Source organism: Diadema antillarum, unplaced genomic scaffold (assembly GCF_040938485.1).
Source record: "Diadema antillarum isolate AM-2024a unplaced genomic scaffold, OU_Dant_1.0 scf00000007, whole genome shotgun sequence".
Taxonomy (NCBI): Eukaryota; Metazoa; Echinodermata; class Echinoidea; order Diadematoida; family Diadematidae; genus Diadema; species Diadema antillarum.
The window spans coordinates 3,997,466-4,024,258 of record NW_027270896.1 but is presented as its reverse complement, the minus strand read 5'-3'; the positions used below and the strand labels follow the sequence as shown (position 1 = coordinate 4,024,258).

Below are 26,793 nucleotides of genomic sequence, written 5' to 3'. Positions count from 1 at the left end.
CCTGTACACAGCCTAGGGTGTGTTTCGGTCCCAAGTTTACCGTTGTGAACTCTTTTGCTTTCCTACATATGTCTTTCTCCTCAGACACCCTCGTTTGTTTCATTCAACTTGTCCATCATGAAAAGATTGCACCTTCTTCTTCAAGCGATGTGCCTGAAGTTAGAGGGATTTGTGAGGTGAGTTGAATGTTATCACTTCTGAGTCAGTGCTCTTAAGAGTAAATGTTTCCGTGTTTGATTATATATTTTGGAAATTTGGCACAGTGACAGCAAAGATGTTCAATTTTCACCCATTCACTTTTGAACAAAACTGCATAATTGTTACAGGCTATTAGTGTCAGGGCTTAATTTCATCAAAATGTGGAAGTGGAGAGTATTGATATACACACTATTTCACTGAAATATTCAGCAAAATAATAGTAATTATTGATTTACATTATTTGTACAACATTTGTTCATGGGTAAAGTATTACAGGTGTAAGATTGTATGCAAAATATCATAAAAACCAGAATTGAGTGTTAATTGTTAAGATAAGCTAAAACATGGGCAAATGGGACAGCATGCATGTTATTTGCTTATGGTATGCAGAGATATGTTATTAGACAAACTGTAGAACCAGGTTAGCATTTTTGATATTCTGTAAATAGATTTGAATTTGCTAGAAAAGAAGCATGTAACTTTCAATGATGTGATAATTAAAGGATTAAAGTGGGTATTGTCACAGATTAGTTTGAAATTTTTTTTTTGTCTGTCTTTCTCCCTCCACCCCTTCTTTCTCATTCTCTTCTTTTCTCTTCCTTTCATTTTCGTCTGGAATTTGCAGTGTGCTGAAAGGATTCTTGAGCAAGTCTTCACAAGTGAGCATGCATGCATTTCATCTGTCACAACAAAATACAGGAAAGACGTATTGATTCAGCTGTATCAGTATCGTGTCGGCCAGCTGTTTTGAAATTTCTTACGATTCCTTTTGCTTTCAAAAAGCTTGTTATAATGACCAAGGATGACCTCCCAAGCTCCTCATGATGTTTTGATGGCAAAGATAGAATATTTAACCTATCAAAGTTGAGATATGTTTTGGTGAATTGCAATGCAAATATCATTAGTAATTGCCTTTCCTCCAAGGAAGTTTCAAATAGTTTGATGCTGCTCTCTTCCTTTGGTATGAGTATTTGAAGAAATGTTGATGTATTCATTGTGTATTTAACATGAATGTGCCAGAGTGAGAGTACTGTAGGTGGACTTATGTCAAGTTACCAAAGTTGTTAGAGCATTTCAAGCACCAAAATTGCCTGAATTTGCAAGACTATTCTAATTTCAAATGCTTGTTGTAAATTTTGTCCACAGACTAAAACAAGAATGAAATAGACATATCTTGCATATGCACATTCATTAATGGATATCTGTTAACTTATGCGAAAAATTTCATGAAAAGAAATGCAATCAAAATTTGCATAATCTATGAACTAAATCCAACCTACTGCTGTGAATTTAGTGTGTTCACAGGGCACTTGATTATTATCTTTCGCATTATTTTGTACATTGATCCTACTTAAATTATTCTGGAGTAAGCATTCTTGATATTTTGAAACAAATTGGAAATAAGGTCAATCAGGCTTTTTCCCCCTAATGTTTAACCCGTTGAGGAAGAGTCCCGAGTATACTCGGGCAGGGGTCTATGGGATATGCATGTTGTAGCAAAATCAGTCCGTTGTCAAGAGGTTGAATGTTTTGACAGTGAATGTAGATTGTAATAGGATACTGTATCATGTGTTTAGACTGGCAGTATGTAGAGGATACAGTAGTGACATATTGTGAAGTGATTATAACAAGTATGCATTGTCTTGACACATTTCATATCGTCTCACGACAAATGAGTAACTGAATTCTGTGAAGGAAAGTAAATGCTCAGTTGGAGAAGGTATCTACAGCTTTTGTGTCATTTTTCATTTATGATAAACATTTCTGGTCAGTTTCCCTTTGTTTACATTTATTATGTATTCAAAAAGTTGCATCACTTTGGTGATCCTTGACATTTGTACTCAAGTTGATTTCTATCCTTTGGAATAATTTCAGGTTTATGGAAGCTTCTGACCATACATGCATTGGGAATTTAGCAGTTTCTGAGATGGAACACAGTACATGTTGTACTAGTAAGGGCTTTCCATTGCTCTGTCGGTAAGAGCCCTGGTCTAGCAGTCCAGAGGTATCAGGTTTGAATCCAATAGATTTTCTTTGTTCACTTTTCATTTGTGTTGCATGCATTTCTGGTAAGTTTCCCTTTCTTTGCATCAATCACTTTTGATCACACAGGAGTGTTCCAGGCTGCATGTAAGCAGGGTGGTGAGCCCCCGAGCCACGAGGGTGTTCTTCCGATGTCGAGACTCCAGACCCTGCTCCCGATGGAGAGCTGTCGCCTTTTTGCCTCTCGTCACATCACTCAGCTCCTCAGCCACAAAACAGGCAGCTCAGGTAAAAGTAGCTGAAGTCAGAACCTCAGCAAAGTTGCATTTTTGGGTATCATCTTCATATTATCACAATTCTTACTTTGACTACGTGACGGTAATTACCATTCACCCTTTTGTTAATTTGCCACACCACAGTTTGTTCCACTGTGCAATATATTAAATAATGCTAAATATAGGGAAATTGCTCACAGAGTATAGTAGCCAGCTTTTAAAATCATGTGGCCCGTTACTCCTTAAATTCACCATCTTTGAAGGAAAACAAAGCAAAACAAACAAAAAGGAAGAAATACAATAAAAGTGTTTTTCTCTGTGAATATGAATAAGTCACAACCAGAATATGTCTTACAGCATTGTGCAATAATGAGCTGGAAAATACATTTTTAATGGTAAGAGTTACAATGTTTTTTCCTGTTTATGATTTTTGTGAAATTAATTTGAGAGATACAAGGGGAAACGCACATAATTAGAATAAATGATTTCAGTTGCTTAAAAAAATACAGATTTCTCAAAATGCTTTGCTTGTATGATACTGAATGTTCAGATATCCTTCGTGCCAGCCAGTCAACAAGGTCTAAGCACTGCCAGTAACAACAGAGAAATTAAACATTTGTACCTACCATCACATGTCAATGTTTTTATTACTTTAAACTTTTTATAAAAGTAATAGTGAAAATGGATAGAAAGGATGAGATTTATATTAGCCTTGACGGATATTTTTACGACTTTGCAGCAGTCACTGATACGTTCGGTCAGCAGCATGAGTGGACCTTTGCCAAAGCATCACCATACGTGGTTAGCCTCTTCCGACAGCTGCTGTTAGCTTTACATGAAAGTGATGCAGTGGGACTATTAAGGAGAGCGCTGGAACAAGAACAGGTACAGGCAGACAAAACCATGTCAGTTGTGCTTGTATCATTCTCTTATATCATGTAGAATCATTGAATATTGAATGAAGTTAGACATACTCTTGGACTGTTGCATAACAGCTCATTCATATTGGGAGCAATGGTATAATATCATATCAGGGATGCCAAGTTCAAAAAAAAATTAATCATGACTCGGCATCTCGGCATGCAAATGTGCGCGCGAGCGAGGGTGTGGGAGGGGTTCCCCCCCCCCCCACCCCCGTGGCCTCCCACGGTAGGGAGCTTTTTCAATTTTTAGCTCTTAATGGTGCGATCAGGTGCATACTTTAGTGACTATTTTTTACTTATTTTGAAAGACAAAAGGGAAATATACCTTCAATTGCAACTATCACTTAAATCTTTTGAGCTATGCTCATTATTATAGGCCCAAGTTGCAGACTTCGCCCGATGCGTTAGAAAAATGGGTGTCATGCGTGAGATCGTGAGATGGCCCCTAAATGCTTGAGTCTCACACAGAATGCGTGAGACTTGGTAGCTCTGTCATATAAATCGATCATCTGCAATGTGGTAGGGGTGATCTGGGGGTCCAGTGTCATGCTTTGAGTTTTACATCCCAGGGTTTCTAACCATGAGCGAGAGTTTGGAGTGAGACACTGTGAGGATGTGAGTGACCAAACCTCATTGATCAAAGTGACGGTGGTTGTGGTGGGGGGGGGGGGGGGGGCAGTTGGGAATGGTGTGGAAGGGGAGCCCTAACCCTAACCCACACCCCCCCCCCCCCCCCCCCCTTTCAACTGGAGGGAGCTTTGCCAACTTAACATTTTAAATGGTACACTCTGGTGAATACTTCAGTAAAAATTTCAATGCATGCATAGAGAGAGTGTGCCTGTGGGAAAGTCTTGAAAGTTTGGGCTTGGGCATACTGAAAGTTCAGATTGTCAGGGATTTGGCGGGCATTTTCTTGTTCAACTCCTGTTTTGAGGGTTCTGCGTGAGAATTCTTTCATCAGAGTGAGACAGTTAAAATTTGGTAAGAGAGATGGCAGCCCTGACATCCTCAAGACAAAAAGTTTCAGAGGGAACCGCCTCTCACTTGATGGATGATATTCATCGTCTTCACTTGAGTTTGGAATGCGGTGTGTCTACTGGAGCTCAAGAACCGCTGTAGAAATTGGGTTCAACGATATAAGATACCAGTAATTTGATGAATCAGGATATGAAATGTCAATTAATTATACCTCCGCCAAGGGAGGAGGTAATGTTTTCATTTATTACCATTTGTTTGTTTGTCCGTGTGCAAAATAACTAAAATAGTTGCGAAGGGATTTGGATGAACTTGCAGGAAAGTTTGAGAATGACACAATGAACCGATGATTAGATTTTGGGAGTGATTTGGAAATTTTTATGGCTTTTATGAAGGATTTTTGGTATTTTGGCAGGTAGGGTCAATGAACTTCGGAGTTCAAGCTGGGTATTTTGAGGTTTTCATACGTGCACTTACGTGTGTGCTCTAGTTTCTGTGCTGCTAGGGCGAGGCGTGCCGTGCAGCTGAGGGTTTATGATGTAACAAAATGCTTCTACGAATGTATATTGGGAATTCGGGCGATTTTTAGCATGCATGCGTATGGGTGGAAATCACCGATCTCTATGGAAGAACAAGATTATTGGTGGAAACTAGCCGCTTGGCAGGGGTCTGCCCGCGCAGAGTGCTTCTCCAGTTTCTAATAGTCTCCTGGTGTTGATAAACTTTCCAAACCTACAGCAGAGTTTACTCTCTGGTCAGTGGCAGCTGTTGCCATAGTTACTCTCTGTTGTCTTTATGTCACACAGGTCAACTGGAAGTCAACTTTGATCTACACTTCAACAGTTTTGATCTACTTTCCTCAAGCTCAAGAACTGATCAGATGTGAGTTTCTTGTTTCCATATCCCACAGAGTACCTTTCCGAGATTATGTACAGTTGACTCTCATTATAACGAAGTCATCGGGACCGGCAGTTTGTTTGTTTGTTTTTTTTGTTATATCGAAATTTTGATATAACCGAATAAATAAACAATGAAAATGCATAGAGGGGAAAATGTTGTGGCCTGAATATTTACTTTGTTGTAACCGGAATTTCATTATAACCATGTTCGTTATAACGGGAGTGCACTGTGTTGCTATTTGTCAGAGAGAATGATGTATCAAGAAGCAACTTGATAAAATGTCGGCAAGTTGTAGATAAGGACTTTTCCTTGTCATGAGTAGATTTTTTGTGGCTTTATTGTGTAAAGTTCAGTTTTGATTTGGTATAGGGGATGTATAAATTTGTAAAATCATGTCCTCTTATGTGTCATGTTATAGAGACAGTATAAGAGAAGAGAAGCTCACGTTGTTTGTGAGGGGAAGCAGATGGACAAAATGATTTAAAATGAACATTTGTTGGTATAAGGCAAAGTTACTTGCTGCCACTTTGAAGGGCATAGTAGAAGGCATTTATAAAAAATCATTATGAAATGGTGATGTGGATCCTAGTCAAATGATTGGCTAAGAGCTATCATGTGACCAGTCTTTTCTTTTGGCTAAAGACCCACTTGGCTTCGCCTTGTGCATTTCTGACAGTTCCAAAGTTATCATTTTGTGGATATTTCTAATGCCCTGTGTGATATACCTTATTTGCATTCTATTGTCTGCAAAATGACCAATGGTTATTATTCTGCATTTTGTCTCATACCGGATAATCTTTCTGATTATCACATTCATTTTAAACACATACTCTGTTTCCTGATTTTCCTATAATGTTTATTATTTCTTGTAAGCATCTCAGTCTGTTCCTTCTGATTAACAGGCTGATTTTGGTATAAAATGCATTTCCCATAGACATCTGCCGGAGTATACTCGAGACTAGTCTTCAATACGTTAAAGTCTCTTTTCCTGCTTGTTAGACATGCTTTTTAATGTTAACAGCCTGGCATATCTCACATCATTCTTTCTGCTACCATGTCTTTTACTCATGCAGCATGCATTCAGGAATTTGTTGAGCAAGCCCTGGGGAGCTATGAAGAGGGACCCTTCACCTCTGCCTTCCTATTGGTCAGACAAGCAGCCAATGAAGGGCCTCATGTCTTTCCACCGTATGCCTCGTGGTTTAAGGTAGTCTGGTTATTTCAGTCAAGTTTCTGTGTTCTGTTTTCAGTTTCTGTATTCCTTGCAGTAATATCCCTGGCAGTAGGGTCAAATGATTGTGGTTGCAGCTAGTCAATAAATAGTGATGGAATAGTAAGATTACAGATATTTTTGTATATGATTATCCGAGATGAGTTGTGGTAAGACATCAGTTTCTCAGCAATATCCCTCTGATGGTCCCCATGGAAGAATGCAGTAACTATCACTGCCAAATTTTGATGTTCTTCTTCTTTTCTTCTCCTCCTCCTCCTCTCCCCACTCCTCCTCCACTTCCTTCTCCTCCTCAAAGAAAAAGTTACTTTCCAGCAAAGGGCACTAGCAAATCGTGATAACAGAGTATATTTCATCACAATGTCTGTCTTTTACTTGACTGGGTAGAATTCCCATGAGATGTTGCAGGATATCGACCCGAAATTCTGTTGGCTTGTTTTGAAGTATTCCTGTCGACTTTTAACTGATTGTTTTCCTCTGTCTTTCTTATCTCAGGAGACGTTTGCCTCTGGACCATCATCAACAAACAAGAAAGCATTCTCCTTCCTCCTAGAATTCCTCACCAACCTCGTGCCTCATGAGATGGCATCTTCTCTACGGGTAGGTTTGGTGTTTTGTTCTCTTGACACTCTTTTTCTCTCCATGAGGATGCAGCTAGTTCATTCAATAGTGCTACCATAAACCTTTTTCCCTCATTTACTTCACCGTACAAACCTTCAAGCAACATATAGTTCATTCTAGTTTGCCAGCTTGTTCAGTTCAGTTCAGTTCATTTCAGTTTGGTTTGGTTGGTTTGGGTTGGGTTGGGTTCAGTTCGGTTTGGTTTGGTTCAGTTCAGCTCAGTTCAGTTCAGTTCAGTTCAGTTCAGTTCAGTTCAGTTCAGTTCAGTTCAGTTCAGTGTAACATTGGTTTGTTCAGGAATTAGCACAAGACATACACTTATCACTTTATGTGCCATGTTGCACGCCCAACTCAGTCGACGGCATGCCAAGTTCGCATATTTTGCTCAAACACACAAACCTGCCCAAACCAATCAATAACATACCATATGCCACAGTAAACTGAAAGCGCTTCTCGCGATTCCAGTCCTGTCACATAAAGCTTGCATTTTGTGTGGTGAGTGACGATGAAGCAGTATTCGCTAGTGGATTTGCTAGTAAATGTTTCTGTCACTGTTTGTGTACAAATGTCTTGGCTTTACAATAGTGTAGCTACTGGGCATTTGAAAGAAAAATCATCATAGATTTGTCACACAATTACCATCTAAGCAAAGCTTGGCAGTCTTACAACTCTATTCATTATGTATCCATAGTAACAAAAATCTATAAAGGTTACATACATTTGAAAAACAAAATGTTTTCTCAAAGCATGACTATGCTGCTGTTTCAGAATAATGTGGCACACAGGGGGTTTGCACCATGGCACATAAAGAGTTAACCCTCTATATGTGCCTAGGCAGTTTTAGCCAAACATGTCAGGCTTTTTCATCAGCATGCAATAATCCCTCCAAACTTCACCTGGTGGATTAGCAAGCCCACTCAGGTGTAGCACTGTGCCTTGGTCCAACAGGGATTATGGATGACATGGTGACACAATAGGGATTAGGGGAGTTGGCTAATCTGTAATCAATGATAATTAATTTCTATACATCTCTACCAATTGGTGCAGAAAGTGCTCCAATCAGCAAACAATAATACATGATTGGCACACAGACACTGAAATATTGATTGTTTGAAATCATTTCTAACAAAGAGAACTCTGTAATTGTTTAGATCAAATTGCAGGATTTTAAAGACCTAAAAGAATGCACAAAAAAAGGAAAAAAATCTCTGCAGACATCGGGATACACTCGATGATATATGATGAAAAGAAATGTCTGACTTTTAACTAATCAATGGCACTGATCATGCAGGCAAACAGTTACCATAATCACTTGAAGAATAGTACAAAGTTTTACATGTGATGAACATGGGTTCCTTCCGTATGTTAATCTATCATTTTGTTATATTTATTTGCATTTGTGTGTGTTTGTACCGGGGTATGTTTTTATGTTTCTGCACATACTGTACCTGGAGGCATGCCATTTGTCAGTTTGTCTTGAATTCAGTCTGTCTGTGTCTATCTTGAGTTTATTCCATCTTGTAGGAGGCTATTGCCTCGTATTGGAAGAAAAGTTGTCTGGCACCAAGCACTTATGCTCTAATCCTTATTTTTTTGTTATTGTTGGGTCTTTTTCAGGCACATATTCAAAATCCACCCACAGCACCAGCCAAGTGCCAGGACATACTCAGAGATTACCTGATGTTGGCCAAAACCAGACTGTCAGATCTCAATGTGAGTTTTCAATGAATTTATGGCTCGGACACCCCAGTCTTTAAAGTTAGTCCTGAATGAATTGATACTATAGACACCACAATCCTTAAAGTTAGTCATGACTTCATTGATACCTCAGACACCCCAATCCTCAAAGTTAGTCATGGAATCATTAATACTGCAGTCACACAGATGTCACAGTTAGTCATTATTCAATTTATAACGTAGATACTAAAGCTTAAAAGGTAGTAATGTATTCAATGATACTGCAATATCCCTAGTCTCAAAGTTAGTCATAAACTAAGTGTTATTATACATTTGTACCATGAATACCTTAGTCTCATAGTTAGTCACAAATCTATTGTTATCACAGATGCTCCAATCTCAAAGTTAGTAATTCATTGATACAACAAACAATGAAACGTCAGAGAAGGTAGTGAAACCATTGGTATGAAAATCACTGAGATCCCCAAGTAGTCATGAACACAGTGATACCATCGTAATATCAAAATTAGTCATGGATTAATTGATACCACAAACATTTCAGTCAAAAAGGTTAGTCATGAGTGTGTTGGTACTGCAGACACTTTCCCTTTTGCCCCAAAGTGCTTCGTATGATCCAGTCATATATTCTTGATCTCAGAACAATATTACTGATAGTATTTTTTGTGGGAATTTATTTTCTGATGATAACTGTTCCCAGAATAACTTTACTGATACTAACACGCCTCAAGCTAAACGGAAGGAAGAGGAGAACTGAAGTGGAGAAATTTAATGAGCTTCATAACAATCACAACAACAAAGCAGTTTCTGGTAGAGCATTTTTATATCATTTTCCTTGTAATAATTGGTTAAGAGTTGGTTGCAGACATGTAATTTGTTACATGCATTGACATTAAACCATAGGAAATTTCACTCATGAGGCATATTTTCATCAGATCAAGGATCGAACTGATGGACTATTTTGTGATCTAGGAAAGTAGCCCGATATCACAAATTTTAATCTTTATCAGCTCGAAAACAGCCTGCCTGGGAAATTAGCCCGAAGTTGGTGCATGCGTACTTTGCATCATGACTCGGCCCGCTCAGCCACAGAACTCTACATAGAGTTGTATGGTCTTGGTGCGCAGTGCAAATGATGGGATCGAGAAAATTTCAAGCTGATGGAGACGGCACCCAAATAGCATGCTATTTCACAAATTGGTGCGCCATTTTACAAACTAGACCAAGATTTTTTTGGAAATTCTCCCGATCAAAAGCACGCTATTTGCATCTTTTTGCACAAATAGCGGGTTCATTTGACATCGGGGTCATTTCCTAACCACAAAATAGCGCAATATTTTGAAATGTTAGTCTGAGGAAGACAGGCCTATTATGATCTCTTGTAATTTGATCTCTGCTGGTGGTCGTGAATTAGGAGCTTTTCAAGCCATTCTTGTGCTTGGTTGTCAAAATATGAGTATCAACACAACAAGGAACACAACAACTGATGCCTCACATTCTTTGATATCATGCATCATTTGTTTGCAGGAACCTTGGCAGTTTACTGTAGCGGGTCGTGTTGGCAAGTTTGGGACTGGCGTGCAAAGTCTAAAGGTACATTGGATGTCTGTGTTGCATGCATAGCTTGCTGTACAATAAGTTCAAGTTTCAGATTATATATCTAGAAACATTTCTTTCGACATGGATTGTAAATGTCCAGGTGATTCCAGCAACCTATGGGGGATAAATCCAGACATTGAAATTCTAGTGATGTAGCTGCTGGTGTTCTGATCGGTGTATATGCCAAAATTCTAAAGAAGAAATAGTCATCACCATTAACTGTATGACAAAAATAACTTTCAATCCGTGTAAAACGAACTTGTGATTAGAGTTTAATTCAGATAATCAAAGAAAAGACAAAGTGAGTATGTCTCATTTCTGTTTGTCTGTCTGTGTGTGACCTCAGCCAAGAGATAAGGCTCTCATGGATGTAGACGTGGCTGTGGATTCCTTCGAGAACAATGGAAGAATACCTCCCAATGTCTTGGAGGCAAGGTAACTTGTTAGGAATCTTGTGGAATTCACCCGATCATGGTAGACTAGTCAGGTTTTGTCACACATTACAAGCAGTATACTTTTTATTGTGACATTTCCTTTAAAGAGTGACTTGCTACTGGTGTTCTATGCAGTGATCTACTGAACAGATTTTCAGTATTGTTAATCAAAATGGCAATATTAAGCTGAAGTTCTCAAATGTAACATAAATGTGAAGTAAACATGTGAAGTAAGAAGTGCCACCTACATCCATGTATCTGGACAAAGCCATAGGAGATTAACATCAGTTTCAAATTGGGTGCAAATCTGAAATTCAAAGTAATTTTATGGTGTAGGCCCTAATTTATTTGTCAGGACTTCATCATAACAGAAGTTGCGTGTACTGAGTGGTCGGAATTCCTTGTGGAACAGAGAATTCACACTACTTTGTATAATTATCATTGCACTCTGTACTAGTTCTCCCTTTCTGTTCTTATTCCAGCATTTTTAAGAAACCTTACTACATGGCACACTTTCTTCCTGCTCTCCTTACTCCAAGAATGGTGAGTTTTAGTGAAACTGGTAGACTCCCATGGTTGCTGTTTTTCATCAATTGTGGATTTAGGATTAGGATATGATGTCAGATTAGGGTCCTGGAGTGCAGGACAAGAGGTGGGATTTAGGATTTAGATTTTGGTTAAATTGACATGTGAGATACACCATCTGATCTTGTCAGCATGATGAAACTAGCAAATAGGGGTGTAGACCCAACAGGACTGAACCATTTGATAATGAATATATGGAGGAAGTGGTGTTCTCTGTAGGGGACCTGTGAATGTAGTCACAGTGGAATCATTGAAAAGTAAATCTTGGGATTGCTCTGATTTCAGTTTGTTTGTTGTACATACTATGGTGTTACTGTAAAAGTGGATATTTTCGCGCGACTAATTTTTCGCGCTTGGCCATGTAAGAAGAGTTTCGCGTGTTTTTAATTCTGCGGAATTAAGACATCAACAACCGGAACATATGGCACGCAAAAATATTCGCGTGCTTTTATTTTTGCGCTAGCTTTCTGTTGCGCGAAATGCGCGAAAATTTCAACACCGCGAAAATTTCCACTTTTACAGTATTGTTCTCTACAAACTCATCCAGTATCTTGCAAAAGCTTGTCTTGTGATGGCAGCAGGTCTCAAAATATTTTTGTTTGATTACAGTCCAAATTATTAACACATCCAGAGTAAGAATTGACTCTCTTCTGTGTTCCCATATGTTGTTCTCATAAAATTTCATTGCATTAGCACACATCATCTCTTCTCTTAGTCCCCACGCGATAAGTTTTACAGATGCCTGTTACATGTCTTCATGAACATAAATTTTGCAATGAATGTACTGTGTGACTTGAAAGTTGTCATTTGAGACTGCAATATACTCATTTCTATTCAAGAATCTTGCTCTGTTTGTAGCAAAATGAGAATACCTGATTTGATAGAGGATGTCAGTCTGTCATATGTTACATTACATTTACAGTCCTCATTGTGATGTGCAACTTTATTAACTCTTCTTTTCAATTTGACAATTACAAGTCAACAGAAAATTCGTGGAGATATGCACCTCTGCTATTTAAATGTGTGCTCTTTATGTGAAGCAAAACAGCATGACAACCCAATCTATTCTCATTCTTGTTTTCTTCTCTCTCTTTTTTTTTTTCAAGCTTCCTGACATTGCTGATGGAAAGATGAAGTTGATTGAGGCAATGAAGAGGCAAGTCGGAAAATCCCTGCAGTAAAATTTAACAAAAGGATGTTTGTGCATGACCTTGGTTAATAAAGGGACATTCCAGATGATTTTCATAATTTCACATCATGTATTACATAAATCAACAACTCCATGTATAGATTTTTGGCATTTATTGTTGTTCTTGAGCAGAGAAACAATACTTTGAAAAACCTCAAACAAATTACACTGAACAAGGATGACATAGGAGGTTCACATATTTCAGAAATGTAGCAGTGTAATTTCATTACAATACCGCTTGCTTGCGAGTTCACCTGTGTATAATCTATGCATGCCTTATTCTTTTGTTCAGCTTCCTTGAGTCCTAACTCATGCATTCTTATGGTGACTCTGCCATGTCATCATCCTTGGTCATTGCAATTTATTCTACATTTTGAAAATATTCTTATTCTTCATCCCAATTATCACAAACTCTGAAACTCTGTCCTCAGTACAACTGATTTATAGTTGTTCGAATGTAAAAATTTGAAAATCATCCGAAGGTCTCCTTTAACCCATTGAACACTAGTCCCAAGTATAGTAAGAAATGTGATAATGAGAAATGTGTTTAATGGCAAAATCAGGTCGTATTCAATGGGTTGATATGAGGAGTCTGTCCTCCTTCATAAAAAAGTCTTTATGTTAAGTCTTATGAAGGATAAATGACATTAACCCTCCTATCATAACTATGTAATGGGAGGAAGTACTGCATGCATGATATTTCATGAGGATTGTGTTATGCTTTTCTTCCGTACTTTTGTTTAAATGAAAGGTTTATGAAGAGCACTTTACTATCTGCAGTGTGCTTTGAACACCATGTACTGAGAAGACTTTCAACACTCTAGAAGTTACATGAAAGGCATTACTGCTAGAATTTGTGCTAGGGAAAGAGAGCCTGTGGAAAGTGAGTGTGTGGCTATTGTATTGAAACAAGGCTGTTCTTTGTCTGACTGTGGATCTCTTTAATACAGTGCTAACAAGATTCCAAACAGTGTCTACCGTCAGTACGAGGAGGCCTGTGCCAAGGAACTCAATGAACTCCTGGATGGTAGGTTGTGATTTGATTTGATATGATTTGATTTGATTTGATGTATTCTCTGTATGGCACTGCTTTACAATTACATCAATTTCCAATGGTTTCAATAAACATTGTTTATGCAAACATGACATTACACAGAATACTTGTTTTGTACAATTTTAGGAAAAAAAAAAAAAAAAATATATATATATATATATGTTGATAAGGTAATCCACGTGTTGGCAAGATAAAAAGATAAGTAACAAAACTGCAACAAAGTTCATACTTTATTCACCAACGGTTTATTTCTTCACACAAATTTTCGAGCGTCTCGCCGCCCTTTCTCAAGTGTTGATACTGAGAGAACAATAACAAAATTAAGCCATAACAATATATTGCAACCGTGTTACCAAGGATGCGCGCTTTAACGCATCAATAGGCCTATAGTTAACTTGTCGAGCTACACTTTGTCTGAAGGGGAGGAGAGCGTACTTGGTCTCGGTATGTCTTTCTGCCCTACCAGGCGACTCGATAAAGTACAACTGTGCGCCGATACTTTTCACTTCACACAAGAAATCCCCCGAACCGAACTCCGCTCTGCAAACAGGTGCCCAAAATCTGAGACAGTGGCAGAAGAAGAAGAAGCGTCGCAACCTAGGCCGACGAGGAAACTAGTCTATCAAAAGCGACGCCCTGCTGTCCCCAGCGGAAGAGACCCCTTCATCGACTCGTTTGTGAGCAATGTGGAGAGACACCTCGACAAGCTGCTGAAGGAGACTGAACGGGAACCCTCATCGAACATATCACGGAAGCAGCAAGACGCCATCCGATCCCTGCGCGACAACGCTGACATCACGATTAAGCCTGCTGACAAAGGGGGAGCCGTCACCATCCAGGATACAGCGGACTACATCACCGAGGCGGAAAGACAACTGTCCGACACTAGACTCTACAAGAAGCTTGACAGTGACCCTACGAGCTCGTTCACGAAGGAAGCTGAGACTCTTTGTAATAACCTGAAACACATCGAAAAGAGAGAAGCGAAACAACTTGTACCAAGTAAGCCGGTAACTAGTAGATATTACACATTACCTAAGATCCATAAACTTCCGACGATGGTAGCAAATGCCACTGACAAAAATGCTGAAGATTTGGAAACTTCCGAAATTACTGAGTTATCGAGAGAACATAAGATCATTCCGCCTGGACGGCCAATTGTTTCCAGTGTAGGTTCACTTACTGAACCGATGTCAGCTTTCATTGATAAGTATCTACAAGCGGTCTTACATAACATCGAGAGCTATGTAAAAGATACCAATGATTTTCTTAATAGACTCGACAACATTCAGCTTCCTCTAAATTGCACTCGAGTCACTTTGGATGTCGTCAGTCTGTACACAAACATACCTCACTCCGATGGGGTTAATGCACTGCGTAGATTTTTGACCAAACACGACCCTTCTTCTGACATGCCCATAGAAGACATTTGTCGTCTTGCCCAGTTCATCTTGAAACATAATTACTTCACATTTGATGATGAATACTTTCTACAAACTCAGGGTACTGCCATGGGTACAAAATTTGCGCCAGCATATGCCAGTATTTTTATGGCAGTACTCAAGGAAGAATTCCTCTCGAAAGAAACTCTAAAACCTAGCATGTTCGTCTGCTATATTGACGACATTTTTCTCATTTGGCCCCATACTGACGAACAGCTCTCGGAGTTCCACTCCAAGCTCAACATGGTTCACCCCGACATCAAATTTACTATGGACAGCTCTAGGTCAGAAGTACACTTTCTTGATGTGACTATCCGCAAAGAAGGAGGGAAGCTGAACACGTCTGTTTACCACAAACCTACAGACAGACAGACGTATCTTAAGTACAACAGCTTCCATCCTAATCATATTAAGTGGTCAATTGTGTACAGTCAAATGCTCCGCTACAGACGAATCATTTCTGATCACAAGGAATTTCTGGATGCGTCTTTGAAGCTGGGGCAAAAATTTGTTGCAGTGGGGTACCCGTTAGACATTGTGCAAGCAGGGAGGGACCGCGCGATAGCAAAAAGATGCTCATCCTTACTACATTACGATAATCTCAAACCCAAAGACTCACACACACGCAAAGTTTTTGTAACAACATATCATCCCACATCACAACAGTTCATGAAGGAAGTGAAGAAAGAATGGCCTACGCTCAAACAAGTCCAATCGGTAGCCCCCGAGTTAACAGCACATCCCCTACATGCACAACGACAGCCATGCAACTTGAAAAGTTTGCTTACACAATCACAAGTCAACAGAACAATCAGACCAACTGGAAATCATAAATGTGGAAACAAACGATGTCAGATATGCGCTCACCTAATCACTGATACAGATATCAAACTTGGATCCGGCCACACCCTCCATCCGACGTCAGGGGACTGCAACAGTAAGAACGTAGTATACAGCCTTACATGCAAGCAATGTCCCCTGGCTGTCTACATCGGAGAAACAACAAACTTCAGACAACGATTCAACAACCACAAAAGCACCATAATCAGAAGTCAAACACAATATAGTAGGCCAGCCAAGACGATTTTTTTTACTTTGCACGGCAAAATTTGTTAATGCTAAGTTTCCCAGCTGAAAGTCTTGCAAAAATACTGAAGTTTAGCGTACGGCCGGATGTCACGCGCGTTTTTGCCGAAAAATGCCTTTTTTAGCCCAAAATTTGAAAGAATGTCAAAAATCACGATTTTTATTTTTTGTCGAAATAAGTAATGATTAATAAGTACCTTTCAAATTACAAAGGTCTTTTCTTTAATTTGAAGTTAAGAATATGACTAATATGCATTTGAATTTTTATTATTACACACAAATATATGGCACGATGAAATATAAAATCGTGATTTACTCAAAATTATCATTTGTGAAATCTACTCATATTTCAAAGTTTTTATACACTATCTAAATCGAACTATTTACAAGTATTTATTTACTGGACATATTGTATATGTTCTGAAATCACATGCAACAAAGAAATTGTGAGATGAGGTTAAATATAACTTGTTTTGTGTTATCCTCAAAGGAACGATGTATTTTTACCGGACGCGCATTTTGAAAGAAAATTGAATGTAGGATCCCTATAGCGTATACGCCTATACACATTTTAAGCACAAATGGTAATTTATGTGATATATTAGCGAAGTCAATGGATGTGTTGAAAAATTGGCTGTAACAGCTCCTTTGTGACAACTTGATATTAATGAAATGTGTTTCTTTGCCCTAAAAATTATAGAGGGCAATCAGTAGTGCTGTTACCATAGCAACTAGTCATTATGTGGAGTCTCAGAAAATTTCAAACAATAATGGCATAATTCTAACACGTACACAAGTATTTGAAACATTTCTCTTTAAAAAGAAATGTCAGTTACACAATGAAACCAAAAGAAGTTAAATATGCATTGTTTACTACGTTTGGAAATGGTTGTCATGGAAACCTTGATAGTGTAATTACCTTTTATTGAGAAAAAATTATATCAAAATTTCTCATCCTTTACCCCTTTCCCCGAGTAGGCCCTAAGCTTGGGGATTCATGGTCTGGCATGCAAGCACATGCAACGGATAGGCATAAGATTTCTTTTATTTCAGTAAGCTGTCATAAAATAAAGTACTTGAATTCACATTTCATTTTTGATCTGTCTTCCCGTGGGAGACTAACTTGATATGAGTAGTTTTTGTATGATGGTTGAATGTGTAAAAACTTTGGAAATAGTAAATGAACATTGTTTGGAATGAACACGAATTCGATGACATAAAAAAATTATATGTATCATGCATCCAGGATACGAATGTATATATATATATATATATATATATATATATGTGTATATATATATATATATACATATATATATATATATATATATACAAATATACAAATATACATGTGTACATATATACATATATGTATATATATGTGTATATATGTATAGATATACATATATATGTATATGTGTAATTCTCTGATTACATACGAATTTCTTTTCTTTCTATATTGTCACATCTTCAACAACAACAAAATTCAGTGATCATGAACTCTCAAAATTCCCCAGCCACCTGACGACATAACTCTCAATCACCATAATCTCATACAATGTTCACTAAGTCAATCTATACACAATAAAAAAAAATGAACGGGAGACGATATTTTTTTTTTTTTTCCGAGAATGGATTTTCATCAGCGTACCTTTACCACTATAGCAGCAGGCGATATCAACGTTATGCAAATCTATGTTACTTGCATCATATCAGTTTGACAACAAAACAGACTGGGCTGATTGTATATCAACCACGTCGATGGAGTTAATGTACAGCCATACAGTAGGTTCGGTAAAAGAATTAACTGGATCATATGCAAAGGCAGATGGGCACTTAAAGTTCTTCTTGAAACAACTACATCTGGCTGTGCTGCATTTGGATCTGCATCTACTTGACACAATTACAAGATGAAAATGTTGATTCGAATGGTATGAATGACCAGATTGAAGCCAGGTGAACAGACGTAAATTGCCTAGCTGAGGTCGATGATGGCAAGGGCATCACGATTCTACTGTTTCTGCCTGCAGTCATACTTTTGCCTGGCAGTGTGGTCTTTCAACATGACATTGTACTGCAACTTTTGTTGGCGGTCACTTCAAGACCCCCTTTTTTTCATTACACACATACACATAAAAAAAAGACTTGCTGAATTGACAATATTACTTATTAGTAGTCTGATCTACGTTTCCGTCATTATGCATAACACAACAACGACATAGTGGATACATGAATAAATCATACTACGTGTATCATAATGTCATCATCTTAAGATGCGCTGTACATCTGCCTCTGGTATGGTTGCAATACCTATTATTGGGAAATACAATGTACTGCATTCTCTCAGGGCAAATTCAATTCAAAATATTTGCAAAGGAATGTGTGACAGTACAATTGAAGTAAGTTTGACATCAGATTGAAAAGGTAGATAAATGATCTCACTTTCAAGTACACCAGTAAACATTCATGAGGGCTCCGAATAACCAGGAGCAGATAAGCAGTCTTCAACAATATGAAAATAATCCTTAGATATGGGTTTCTAACATTTACAAATCACATTATGCTTACTGTCTACCATCTCAAAAGTTACATAAGTTTTAGAGAAGCAGATTCTTGTCTACAGGCAATAGTTTAACTTCTCCATTTTGTTCATTGAAGTTGTCCAATATATATCCCATCCATCTATTTGATAACTCTCATTACTATCAAAATGCATTGGAGTTTGGATATATAGTGCTCAAAATAGTACACCACTATTGAAATAGCTGCCACAATTGCACATATTCAATAGTCTACTTTCAATTTGGTTGATATTAGTCACGAGTTTCGTAGAGCTATTAAAATTTCTGCACTGAATGTTCAATTGATAGTGATAAAATAAACTACTACCCTTGGAAAATCCATGAGTAGCGCGTCCCTTGAATACTTTTCTGAATTCAAAGTTGCCAAAATCTACAAATAGAATTCCTAGGTCCCTGCACACCTGACATATGTCAATTATCAAACTTAGGGGGAAAAAATACCCAATCAAAGTTCTTAAATGATGAAAAAGTATTCAGAAACCTATTGATACTTCTTCCATATTGCTGAAAATTGTACTCGTTTCTGCCAATCTTCACCATGCACAAATCTCTGTACATGCATCAAATCAGTTTGTAAAATGACAAATAACCCAACTGCACTGATTATATTGATAAAGTCAATATAGATGTATGTTCAGTATGCTGGGTTACAACAATTTATTGCTTCACATGCACAGGCAAATGTGCACTTGAAGTCATTCTTGAAACAACTGCATCTGGCTGTGCTGCACTTGGATTTACAACTGCATGACACTAGTTCCAAGCAAGAAACTGGAATTGGTGGTATGGATGTGAAGATGGGAACTAGGCGACCTGACTTCAATTTCCAAGCTGGGGTGGATGCTGGGAATGGCATCACAATTTCTTCTCTGTCTGCCTGCAGCCACACTTTTGCCTGGTAGTTTGCTCTTTCAACATGTAGTTGCAGTGCATCTTTTGTTGGCGGTAGCATTTCGAGACCTTTCTTTGCTTTACCGAAGAGATGAAGCCTAGCTGAGTTTACATTGGCCTGGATACTTGTTCCATACAACTGACAAACAAACTGTTCAATTGGCTCAAGTTCTCCGTCACGACCAATCCCTTTCACCAGAAGAGGATTTTCCAGGAAAACTTTCCAGCATGACTTCTTGCCATAACCACGAAAACTAGAAGTAGTATCGCAGCCAGTCAAAGCATGAAACCCAATGAGACACTCTTTTGCACTTTGAGACATTGTCTCTGACAATTCATGAAGTGGATAACACTTCTGCTGCCTATTTCCAGAGATCATCCAAACTTCCAAGGCTTCATTCAAGACAAAGTGAATCAGAAGCACCATCACATCAGTATCGCGACACTGAACAACGATCCTTTCAAAGCCTCTCCTGACAGCTTCTAATGAATGGAGTATCAAACGGGTGTCAGCCTCTTCATGGTTCGCCTGAAGTGGTATCCTGTTCCTTCTGGAAGACCGTGCCTCTGTTCCATTCGAGAAGCCACCTCCTGTTACCAGCTCATACTGTTCTGGTAAAGTTTTACACCTTTCCATCATCGATGTACTCAGGAATGCTGCAAGATCCGCCTTGTTTTCATCTAGTGCAATGAACTGATTCCATGTCTGAGGAAGTAAGGTGTGGGGTCCATCGATGAGTTTTCGTATTGGCTTCTTCTTGCCCACTCGCCTTTCCCTGGTAGCCGCTTTGATTGACGATCCACCAATGTAACGATCGAACACTACATCTACCCTTGTTGAAACTTTCCCAAAGTTCTGTGTCACTACGTTTGTGAAAACATCGGCATATTCACCAAATGTTCGACATCCACGTGGCTTCCCCAAGCTTTGGATGAGAGCATGACCATCTATTAGTAGACATGTCTTCAGGTTGGTATCCGGAACATTTGATGGTGTATGAACTTCACCCATTAAGGCACTGATAAGCTCTGCCTTGGGAGTTGAATTAAGTTCACCACCAATGTTGGCCAACGACAAAGGAATGGGTGACAGTTCATGCTCGAGAACACTGGCCATTTCCAAAGATCGTCCTCCAGTGACAGCATTCAACAACCGCTGCATAAGTTTTCGATCAGCTTTGATAGTCTTTTGAGTTTGAAGAGTAGTTGTTATCTTAGTCTTGTAGAGATCGGCGAAGGTATGTGAACGATTTTTCTTCATGGTGGCATGAAAGCCAGTTGTGCCTTCAATCAATCGCTCCTTCACAAACGATATCACCTGTTGTTTTCCACGCTTCTCTGCTGTCATCAGATCTCTCGTTACGTCAGGAGTTGCTACATCCCTTGTAGCAAGTGACACTAAGCATTGTTCCCTGACAGAGGATGGCGAGTCACCTCTGCAGCATTCTCCTTCAACTTCTGCATTTCTTGCACCAAACACATCCAACATTACCAACTGTGTTGTCAGCTTGCCAACATCTTCAATGTCATGCTCTCTTCTCAAAGAAAGGCCATCAACACGGGTGACGGGGACATCCTTCTCATCTGCTAGGTTGTACAAAGAACGCATATCTTGCGTTATCCTGGACCGCTCTGCCCATGTGACACAAAACTTGTTCCTTGCCTGGTCATTCCTCGTAATGCCAATGATGCCACTATGCATCTTGCATGTGCAATTAATCCACTCTGTTGCATGGTCTGCAGAGACTTGATTGAAGCACCTCTTAGACCGTTTCACCACAAAGTTGCCTGCTGCAAACTCGGCATGGATGGAAGGAGCAGTTTTGCTGAGAAGTCTCATGTCCGACAGATAAACAGGACCCCATCTTGCATAGTTGGTATGATCATAGACTGTTAGCCAGGGAAGCATTGCTTCGAAGGTTTCTAGATGCAGATTCCAGTTACCATCCCTCTCACTCCTGATGAAATCTAGCAGTACTTCAACCATTTCCATGTATGAGGACCACAGCACAAAGTTTGGGTTGTCAGAAAAGCTCCTGTCAAATTCTCTGACGAGACCATGTATCTCTTTTCTCAGTTCACACTTTTCCTGAGTTTGTGCTTTCTTTCCAATATCTAGATAGGTTAGGAGAGTCCATTTGATTTGAGTTATACATCATTTTAAAGCTTAAAGTCTGCTCTTTCAGAATATGGTCTTAACTAAAAATGCATGTCTGGCGACTTTTTGTTTGTTTTGAGGTGCAGGGTCACAATTACTAAGTAGAGGATTATAAATTAACAATGAAATTTAAACTGCAAGAAGCAAGAATGATACTGAAAATAAGATGGTTTTGAAAAGACATATTTGCATTGACATAATTTTCCTTATTCCCCTAGATAATTGACAGTAAATGTTACCTTTATAAGTAAATCAAAATGTAAAATTTTTACTAGATGAAATTGGTCTATGGCCTAGGCCTACTCAGTAATAGACAATAGTCTACACAACTTTGTAAAAGCTAGAGATTACCCTCAGTCTAACTGGTACACTTTAAGATAAAAGTAGGTTTCCCAAGACCAAGATTTTAGAAAACAGCCAGAAATCTTTAGACTACTAGTAATTATCAAAAACAAAATCTTGCATTAGCAGACCCACAAGGTCTCAGCCTCTATAGTGCTACTCTCTGGATCTGCATCTGAATGATGTCTTTCAGAACCAACTTTAATCTCTCAAACTGATGAAAATCAAGCCAGTAAAACTGCATTTAGATGTAGATCTAGGTCCTGATTTAGTTCTACACACAGATCTACAGTCTAGAGACTAACAGAGTCTGTAGAACTTCCTCTAGGCCTACTACCGTTAGGTAGCCTCTTCTCTAGGTCAAGGGTCTAGACTAGGCCAAGTCTACTGCACTGGTCAACTACGGGCTAGTGTCTAGTTGTTAGGATTGATTGATGTAAGAGAAGAGCTCTAACACAGTGACTATACTATAGATCTATAGATCTACCATCTACATCTAGACAGAGAAGAACTTAAGAAGAATTGTCCTCTCAGGCTTTCAGATAATATGCAAAACAAGTGTAAGTGTAGATCTAGGCCTAACCGTGGCGTTAGATAGATACATCTAACAGTCAATGCTCAAGATCTCAACGGTAGAGTTTCGACCTAGAGCCCTTAACGTTAGGTATTAAAGACTGACTTTGGTCTAGGTCTAACACTGTTAGAACCTAACTTCTCGACTCTAACCTGTGTTAGACCAGAAGAGAAGAAGGAAGGAGAGAGGAAGAAGGTAGAGCCTACGCCGACCTTGATCAACACTATCACCGCTTCAAACGTTTGGAGATGCATCATGTGGAAAAGAATAAGCTGTACACAAATCTAACCATTGCATTGTTTAATAGACCTAGGGCTTACACACAACGATAGAGTTGTCTACCAGTAGCGTTTAGGCCTATATAAGGCCTAGATTTCTAGCAGTTGTAACGTTAGTACTAATATAACTAACTATACACAGCGTCTGGTCGGGCTATCCCTAGTGTAGTACCATACTGTCTAATGTTAGACTCTACAAGACCGTAGTAAATAGTAGACATAGACCATCTATACTTTGATAGGTCTAGTGGACCCCTTGCTAGACAATATAGGCCTAACAAACTGGCACTGGTAGCGTTAGTGTTAGATCTAACAATTGACCGTTAGTAATCGAGTAGGACCCTTTTGCCACCTACACTGAATCCAAGGCAAGGGTTATATAGATCAAGAACTACATTGCACTGTAACGTTACAACTTACGTTAAAATCTAATGTTACATAGACTTAGACCATCTCTCACTGTTAAATAGTGTTAGGCCTCGATTCGACTGCAACAAGCGACGAGCTAAAGCCTGAACGAAAAGCGTAAAGTTTACAGTTTAATAACGTTCCACTATCCAGTGTTTAATTCGCATTCGCCTTGTTGCAGGCCTACACTACAGTTATATACGTAGGCCTAACTTGTTAATGTTAGATCTAACGTTAGCGTTTAACGGTGTTACTCTAACCTCTGCAATAGATTTTTAGTAGAAATAGCAGTTGAAATGTAACGTTAACGTTAGATATAACTGGTTTTCTGTCTAACAACGGTATTCTTTTATACTGGCAAGGGTGATTGATTTCGTCAGACGTGGGACCGGTTCGAAATACCATCCATTAACGTTAGTCGTTATATGTTTAAGGTGACCATCTCGGCCTAATAACGTTACACTAACAAAGTACGTAGAAAATCCTGGACAAATACACGTGAGATGTCTAACTGAAAGATCAAATTGGATTCCTTATGTAGTTTAGCAGATAATCATACTAATTTACTTACATTTTGAGGTATCTTGATTATCTTTAACAGTTAGTTTCTGTAACCGTGTCTCCAAGTTCACGGCCAAAACAGCTAGCTGCCTCCCAAGTCTAAAACGAACGCACGCACTTGCCATCCCGCGCGCGAGCAGAGCGAGGGGTTACTCGAAAATGTTCAGAAACGATTTTTTTTTTTTTATGTAGGTGTTCGGAATTGCGACAAAAATAACTTATTTTTCAAGAAAACCTGAGAAAATACAGGCATATTCAATTGAAGAAACATCTCTAGTTTCATAAAATGGAAACTGCTATTGAATTAGATTTAAGTTAGCTTGGAAATGCAAACTTTACGAAACAGTAGTAATTCCAAAAATATTATTTCGAGAAAACAACATATATCTATTTGAGACTCCCATATATGGCTGTACAAAATGACTTTTTAAAATGCTACAGAAACACATTTAAATTGCAATTTCATTAAAAGGGACAATTGAAACTCATGATCTTTCAAATATTAATTGAATGGAAGCAAAAAATAAAAATCGTGATTTTTGACATGCTTTTGAATTTTGAGCTAAAAATGACATTTTTCGGCAAAAACGCGCGTGACATCCGGCCGTACGCTATTCCTTAGTATTTTTGCAAGACTTTCAGTATGAGAACGGAGCATTAACAAAAAATGCCGTCGAATCCTTATCTAGAGCCTTTTTTGAGGTTTGGCTGGTCTACTAATATCCAGTCGCACAACATTTCAACAAAACAAATCACACACTAACAGATCTGCAATGTTGCATTTTATAAAAGGACATGGAAGCCTTTGAAGAAAGACACATGAAAGAACTAAAAACAATCATCCGCACAAGGAGCTTCCAGGGACAGGGCATGAACGTAGATCTATCATGGCTCACGAACTACACTTTTTACAAGTAGGTGCGCCGCTTACTGTTGTATGTTCTCCCATTTACCCCGCTGCAATAGGTCTTATCATTTTATTGCTTGAGTAATATAATGCTGACGCTCTCTTTTTAACCATTTCTTGGAACCAGTCTTGTTTTCACTCTGAGACGTTTTGTGACGTATCTGTTTAATCAAAAGAAGAGAAAAAAAGGATTTTTCACATATTTCATAGTCATGCTATAGTCTCAGATTATTTAAAGACTATCTATTCACCAGAATTGGTTAATGTATGTGTATGCTGAAGTTTGAAAGGAATAGTAAACTGCTTGTACATATTTAAAATAACCATCACAGAGTGACGATTCAGTTTGATTTAAAAAAAAATTGAATGTTTATATAAATCATGATAATTTCAGATTATGTAAAGATTATTTATACACTAGAATTAAAGTTAATTTATGTGTATGTTGAATTTTGAAAGAAATAACGCACTGCTTTTACATCACCACCGCAGCTGCGTCTTCAGAGGAATTACTTCTGTATCAGTCGTGCCAAGTTTTTTTATGTATGCTTTGTACTCATTGTCATTTCATTATGACGTAACATTGCACTGTTGCCAGGATGCGCGCTGGGTGTTAGGATGCCTAGCATTGATGCGTTAAAGCGCGCATCCTTGGTAACACGGTTGCAATATATTGTCATGGCTTAATTTTGTTATTGTTCTCTCAATATCAACACTTGAGAAAGGGCGGCGAGACGCTGGAAAATTTGTGTTAAGAAATAAACCGTTGGTGAACACAGCATGAACTTTGTTGCAGTTTTGTTACCTATATACATATATATATATATATATATATATATATATATATATATATATATATATATATGCATCTGTAATATAATTACTTGCATTACATATCAGTCTCCATACATAACAATTGCCAAAAATAAACAAAAAAAGAATGACTGTTTGGTGCTGGATATTACGTAACATTAATACCATTAAATAAGGTTGTTACATCTCTTTGTGAATGACCTGTCCATTGCTTCGAAAGCCAGTAGCTTAGCATCGAAGTTCATTATCGGTGCAGTGATGATGACAGTAGGTTTGTTGTTATTCTTTGTTACAAATGTATTATTTTTTTTAACAGTGATGATGGAGAACTGAAGTTGATTTTGGACTGTCCTTACCAACAAAAAAAAAGCAATATAAGATGAGTCAGCTGTATCACAAAAGATTGTGAACCACATTAAATTTGAGGCTAACAAGTAATATACTTTAAAGTTGTGTCTAAGAGATACATTAACAACTTTTCTCTCTTTGTACAACTTTAGCTAAGGTGGTTTTCTTTGGGGGGGGGGGTGGGGGGGGGCTGAGTAGAGGGTAGAATTTGTTTATGCTGGCTATCCTTTTATTTCGAAATGTGTGCTTGCTTTTGGTTCAGTGGCTTGACCACACTAATACTGTTTATTTTGCCGCATATCAAATAATGTTGCATCTCATATAGATTGGCATTGTCTGATTAAAACAAAATCAGTTGAGAAAGACTGTAGTTCATAGTTTATCCGTCAGTTAACTTTCCTGAAGACAAAGAAGGACATCATCAGCACAGAACCTGATAGCAGTTTCCCTAACCACGACTGTGCTTTGCTTGCCAATGTTGGTGCAAATGTCTGGAAACTGAACAGTCAGTGAATAGAGATTACCTAATCACCGTAATTCCTGTTGACGTGCCACCATGCCCCTTCAAGGGTGTGTACAGTTCTGGTCGAGGTGAGGATTTAGCTTTTAACGTTTTGCGAGATATTCAGAAACCACTCTATGAGATGTCAAAGAGCATGCAATTTTAAGGGGTATCAAAAGTTTATTTGATGAAAATTGGTTTTGAAATGGCTGAGATATCCAAAAACAACGTGAAACACA

At 38.4% G+C, this 26,793-nt stretch overlaps 1 protein-coding gene across 1 annotated transcript in view; it reads left to right on the top strand.

Moving 5' to 3' along the window:
* Positions 1 to 26,793, top strand: part of LOC139716711 (Fanconi anemia group A protein homolog) — a 49,899-nt gene that overhangs the window by 3,490 nt on the left and 19,616 nt on the right. The window contains exons 4-15 of the mRNA XM_071628243.1: positions 85 to 176; positions 824 to 857; positions 2,311 to 2,469; positions 3,199 to 3,341; positions 5,161 to 5,236; positions 6,328 to 6,461; positions 6,981 to 7,085; positions 8,724 to 8,819; positions 10,747 to 10,835; positions 11,317 to 11,377; positions 12,526 to 12,575; positions 13,559 to 13,635. Of these exons, the coding sequence (XP_071484344.1) occupies positions 85 to 176; positions 824 to 857; positions 2,311 to 2,469; positions 3,199 to 3,341; positions 5,161 to 5,236; positions 6,328 to 6,461; positions 6,981 to 7,085; positions 8,724 to 8,819; positions 10,747 to 10,835; positions 11,317 to 11,377; positions 12,526 to 12,575; positions 13,559 to 13,635 (1,116 nt within the window). The remainder of the gene's footprint in view (positions 1 to 84; positions 177 to 823; positions 858 to 2,310; positions 2,470 to 3,198; positions 3,342 to 5,160; positions 5,237 to 6,327; positions 6,462 to 6,980; positions 7,086 to 8,723; positions 8,820 to 10,746; positions 10,836 to 11,316; positions 11,378 to 12,525; positions 12,576 to 13,558; positions 13,636 to 26,793) is intronic.